This window comes from Sceloporus occidentalis, unplaced genomic scaffold, assembly GCF_023333645.1.
Source record: "Sceloporus occidentalis isolate IW3139 unplaced genomic scaffold, rSceOcc1.0.p SCAF_87, whole genome shotgun sequence".
NCBI classification, from domain to species: Eukaryota; Metazoa; Chordata; class Lepidosauria; order Squamata; family Phrynosomatidae; genus Sceloporus; species Sceloporus occidentalis.
The window spans coordinates 533,085-539,469 of NW_028317067.1; the positions used below are offsets into that span (position 1 = coordinate 533,085).

General features: G+C 42.7%; 1 protein-coding gene across 1 annotated transcript; it reads left to right on the forward strand.

Moving 5' to 3' along the window:
* The first annotated feature begins 351 nt into the window (after positions 1-351).
* On the forward strand, positions 352-2,787 carry LOC149284846 (alpha-N-acetylgalactosaminide alpha-2,6-sialyltransferase 6-like). The gene is made up of 5 exons (XM_089496019.1): positions 352-387; positions 910-1,086; positions 1,275-1,684; positions 2,092-2,199; positions 2,580-2,787. Exons 1-5 carry the CDS (start codon positions 352-354, stop codon positions 2,785-2,787), a joined length of 939 nt encoding a protein of 312 aa, XP_089352145.1.
* The last annotated feature ends 3,598 nt before the right edge of the window (positions 2,788-6,385 follow it).

Below are 6,385 nucleotides of genomic sequence, written 5' to 3' on the forward strand. Positions count from 1 at the left end.
ATTCACCAAAGGTGGAACAGTGCGTCAGGTTACCCATGACATACGTCTTGCTCGCCAATTGCCAGGACATGCGCAGAATCATTATGACACAGAATAATTGTATTACCCATTATTTTCCTTTTTCCTTAGGTGAAAGACTCAAGAACGTGACAAAATCACAATAGGAGCAAGCCTGCGTGGGAAATGACTAACACTGCTGTAATAACCGCAATTATCTCACCGTGTTATTCAAATGTATATTCCAGCAGCGAAGTCCTATGCGTATACTGCACGGTTGTTATAATGCATTGTGTAGATTGACACTAAATCTCACAATACGTCCTTCGCCTTTTACATTTCATTAAAGAGAACATGAGGAGACATCTCTATAACGGCGAACTTCCCAGGGTAGGCTACCTGGAGCTCTTTCTCTTCTGGGGGAGTGGCTTCATGTAGGGGCGGGGGCTAACCCCAAAGATCTTCTAGTGGCAGGGAAGTAGGCGAGGAGCAGGTAAAAGTGGGCGTGGCCACATGCTGCTCTTCTACCCGGAGAAAGAAGATACTGACTTGGAGACTCTGGGTCAAACCCATAGAGTTCCCAACCATGGACAACTCTGCCTATCAGTTAATTCATTGCAATTATTCTATGTGTTTCCCCCTACAATAACAAATTTAGTTACCTTTAAAAACATTAAATTATCTTAAAACTCTGGGATTATGTTCTGTCTGTAGAACAGCATACAGAACCCTAACAGTCAATATGCAATATGAATGCAACAAGCAATTAATAGCTGACCATTAGACCGTATTACATAGGTTTATTGCATATACTGAACAGTGTTGAATTTTTATCATCAAATGCCGAAAATGATCTTACGGTGTTATGTAAATACATATTTCTGTGTCCTTTTTCCTGGGGGTGACCTGCAGGGCCGTACCGCTGCCCTCCTCTTGATCTTCGCATTGGTGACCTTCCTCATTATTTTGAGCTCCAACAACAACGAAGAACCATTCAACTACAAGGATTTAAAAGTCAAGCACCACAACCCACCCGACATAAGGAAATGGCGAGTGCAGGACGGTTACATATCGGTTTCAGTGAACAAGGTGGGTATGTGCCATTCTGGTTTCATGTATAGAGAGCAGCATATTCTGACCACTGGAATATATATATAGTCCTGGCCCTCTGCACACATCAGAGACCCCCAGCCTATATGAACCCCGCTGGCGCAGCTTAGTTCCTCCAATCAAGGTTTTTGAATGTTTTCTTAAACGACAACCATTCTTTTCGGCAGACACTACACCCCAAGTGCAACAGCTGCGTCATTGTGACAAGCTCTAGCCACCTGCTTAACACTGGTCTGGGACCCACGATTGACCAATCAGAATGCACCATCCGTATGAACGATGCCCCCACCAGCGGCTATGAAAAGGACGTGGGTAATAAAACCACATTCCGGGTGGTGGCGCACTCAAGCGTTTACCGAGTCCTACGGAGACCTCAGGAGTTCCTCAGCCGAGCCCCAGGGCAGACGCTCATTTTTTGGGGCCCCCCCAGCAAGATGCAGCAGAACAGCAAGGCCAACCTGTACCACATCATTCAACGCGCCAGCTCGGCTTTCCCTAACGTGTCCACGTTTGTAGTGTCGTCCCGAAACATGGCGAGATTTGATGAGCTGTTCAGGGCAGAGACTGGGAGAGACAGGTCAGTACAAAACCCGCAGGAATAATAGGTGTTCTTGGGTACAGCTGACCAGCTCGCCTACAGATATGGATGCAGCTTATTCAGGGTAGGGTTAATAATGGTACAACAGAAGTGGCTGATCATGGCCACCATATTTGGCCACCTCCCTGGTCAAGTAACTGGAAAAGTCACCGGTCTCTTGTGTCCTAGGAGGTGACAGCAAAGTAGGATCCCGTGGGTCAGATTATTCTTAATCACTTATCCATGTGCAACCTGACAGTATGTGCGGTGGCCGCAGAACCCCATTGAGATGTATAAATCAAGAGAATAAGAATGTTGGCCCTGTTGGTTTATAAGATTAGCATGCCGACTCACTGGAGACTAATTAATTTGCATTTAATGGATATTGCGTTCATTTGACTCCATAGAGAGAAGTCTCACTCGTGGCTGAGTACTGGCTGGTTCACCATGGTGATTGCGGTGGAACTGTGCAACAATGTCCATGTTTACGGCATGGTACCTCCTAACTACTGCAGGTAATACTCAGGCGTTCTACCTGGGGACACGTCACAATCTACATTCATCTGGATATATACGTATAGCCTCCTATGCAGTCTATATTCATCAAAACATCTGCATTCTTGGATTAAAAATTATGTTTTTAGCCCTAAAAAATGTTGATTTACTCAATTTAGTGAAACATGGACCCATAAGAGCCAAGTACCAACGTTCGACTTGAATGTACATTTCCTTATGACGTCCCTTTTCAAGACCCCCACACACCATAGATCAGTCATTTTTTAGTTCATCGTTTTTTTAATCATTTTCCAAGCATTATTGGCAGATGTAATCCTGCTTAATGATCTTTTATGTCTGGATTTGTTGAATTGTTTTATTGTCTTGTTCCATCACGCAGTAACCGCCAGCATAAGATGCCGTATCATTATTACGAGCCGAGGGGTTCGGACGAGTGCACCACGTACATTCAGAATGAGAGGGGACGCAGAGGAAATCATCATCGGTTTATCACGGAGAAGCTGGTGTTTGCCCGGTGGGCATCTGTGTACAACATCTCTTTTTCACACCCACAGTGGTTCAACAGCCCAGAGGCTGAATCTATCTAAAGCACCGAATGCCTCCCACATGGGAAGGGCCCATACCCCTGTGTATCCCACTCACACTGGTGTCCTGTGCGTTGTATGCCGTTGGGTGCACCCCGACTCAAAGCTGAAGCCGAGTCTGTGGTAGACACAGGACATTGTCTGTGACCGGCGTTTTACCTGGAATGGTCTTTGTGTTGGAACGGGTCCTTTTCTAGGTCTGTAATGTGTTGGTCCTCTGGAGAACCCCCGGAACACCTGCCGTTAAACTGTGCCTGTGAAGATAGCTGGTACCATCCCAGTGAATTTGGGGTCTAGGAAAGAGGGTGCGAAGGAGAAAGTGTTTGTGAGCATTATGTTTTGAATACAGATTATATCATCATGCCTTTAAAGGGGCATCTTCTGAATAGAAGGTTCCTTTAAGCAGTCCCACGTTGCCAAAGGCCAGTTCTCCTCCTTAGCATCTAAGGTGTAGAGGCTCTTCTTTCTCCTTGTTGACCCACGGCTCATTATTTTTAATCTGGGGCTGAAACGTTCCAAAACCATGTGAAATTTACCAACATGGAACTATAGGGTACACCAAGGACAGGGAAGTGATTTTGAAATGGACTATGAAATAGCAAGTGTGGAGAATTATGAGATAGACATGAGAGGGCACAGCAGGCAATAAGAGAGACGGGCGCAGGGCAACATGTTGGGTGAGACACACCCAGGGCCGGGGATAACAAGGTGACCTTGGCAGCTTAAGTGGGCACCGTAAGTGCGGCCGATGGCTGGATATGGCAGGCCACGCTTTATGTTTTATGCTCATATCCAGCCAAAAGCCTCACACTGGCAATGGCCCACCAGGCATTTGCCTATTGTGCCCGATGACAGGCACTCCTATGCAAAAGTTCCAGAAGTCATTGTTTAGCCTTTGGTCTCTCTACGCGTCATGAATGGCTTATTAGCCATTAATGAAGCGTATTATTAGCCATCTGAGAAGCCACCAGATTTAACTACAAAGTAATTTAATAGTATCTGCCATGCAAGTGCTTGTTTTTGGTCTAAAGCCCACAGTATTTGCCCCATGCTTGCACCTATCCTTTGAATGTGCACCATGGTTATTGTATGCTGTGGCCCCTGGGAGCCCCCTTCTTTGCAAGTATCCCAGTGGTGGTTGATCACATCTTAGTAAAGGATAGTAGTAATGGGAAATCTGGTTGGGGTGTTATCCACATGGAGCAGAAAACGCATCATTTTGACGCAAAATGATGTCATACTAGCCGGAGCTTGCAGGGGTTTATACATTTCTCCGTGCAAACAGTTAACACAGCTGTACATTACGGAACAGCCCCGCCATTGTCCCGAACCCATGATACACAAAGACGGGGCTTTAATCACCATCGCCTGGTTCCAATGTCTGTCTCCTGTGATTGGTCGATGCAATGGAGGAGGCGTGGCAAGCTGAAAAGAAGACAAAAGGCCATTTTTTTGTGTTGCTATTTATATAGTTCTACTGTAAATTGTGTGTTCCGTGATAAAACTATTTCTGATGCTTGTGGAGACACACTGGGACTGTTTCGAGGAAAAGAATATAAATAAAATTTAATTTTAATATAAAAACTATCTTGTGTCTGCTTTGTGATTTTAATGCGTGTTAATGCTTATGGCAGATCAATCTAATTGCAAAAGAAGGAGTTAGTATCTTATGACCTGATTTGGGGGACGTGAAAGCTCACCTAATACATTTGGGGTTATATATATGAAAACTCATTAAGGTGCGAGGTAGGTGGTCTTATCACTATAGCAACAATAGAAAGGTCCAATCAGGAGGAAGCAGTCTGATGAGCCGAGATGGGACTATGTTACTAGAACATGCCGTTCTAGGCATATGTCTGGTGGTGGTGGGGGGGGAATCTGCTCCCAACGCATTTCCAATGGCTTCCAAAAGGGCCGGACAGGGGGTGAATAAGCTGGACATAAAGAACAAATAAGATACGTTGAACTTTAATATATTGGAAAATATATATCTAAAAAAGTAATAATGTTTCTATTTGATTATTTTTGGGGGTTCACTGTTCTGTTAACAGAATTCCGAGATATTTGTAAGTGATACGTTTCTAAAGCCACGAGGGCTTCCGCTGTGAGCTTGAAATTTAAAAGGAAATCACTGCGAGGAGCCGTCACCTCCTAGGGGATTCCAGTTAATGAAGGTTTTATATTTGGAGGAATACCATCCACTTAATGCTTTGCTGACTGCTGTAAATACGTTACGGCTGTTACAATCATTCACAGTGTATTATTTATAATCCATGTGACCATATAATCTATATATATACCCATATAATCCATGTACCCATATAATCTATATACCCATATAATCCATGTACCCATATAATCCATGTACCCATATAATCTATATACCCATATAATCCACGTACCCATATTATCCATGTACCCATATAATCTATATATCCATATACCCATATAATCCATGTACCCATATAATCCATGTACCCATATCATCTATATACCCATATAATCCACGTACCCATATTATCCATGTACCCATATAATCTATATACCCATATAATCCATGTGTCTATATAATCTATATATATACCCAAATAATCCATGTACCCATATAATCTATATACCCATATCATCTATATACCCATATAATCCATGTACCGATATTATACATATACCCATATAATCCGTGTGTCTATATAATCTATATATATACCCATATAATCCATGTACCCATATAATCTATATACCCATATAATCCATGTACCCATATAATACATGTACCCATATAATCTATATACCCATATAATCCATGTGTCTATATAATCTATATGTATACCCATATAATCCATGTACCCATATAATCTATATACCCATATAATCCATGTACCCATATAATCTATATACCCATATAATCCACGTACCCATATAATCCATGTACCCATATAATCTATATACCCATATAATCCATGTACCCATATAATCTATATACCCATATAATCCACGTACCCATATAATCCATGTACCCATATAATCCATGTACCCATATAATCTATATACCCATATAATCCATGTACCCATATAATCCATGTGTCCATATAACCCAAATACCCATATAATCCATGTGTCCATACAAAACATATGCCCATAATCCATATACCAATAAAATCCATATGCCTGGTGATAGATAAATTATTATTAATATTTTATTTCTATAGCGCCAACAATTCCCGCAGCGCTTCTTACAGTCCCTACGTTCAAAGGGTCTGACAAATCCGGAACTGGTGGACTAAGACGAACCGATACATTAGGTACAGAGGGTCCGGCTCACAATCTTACTCTATAGAGGGAATCAATAATGATGCCTCTGGCCCCGGTCCTCCCTCTCCATTATTGTAATTGCATCAGTGATACGGTTGATGTAAAGCAGAAGAGCCTGGCAGGCAGTGGCCATTGTCTGGTGCACTTGATGTCTATAATGAACACCATGTTTCTGCCTGTGTCTGCGGCAATAACTCAGAATAGAACACGAAAGATCTGCTTGCCAAGAGGTACTGCAGCAGCTGAGGTGTTGTGTCTGTAATATGCAAGGATGGTGTCATGACTGATT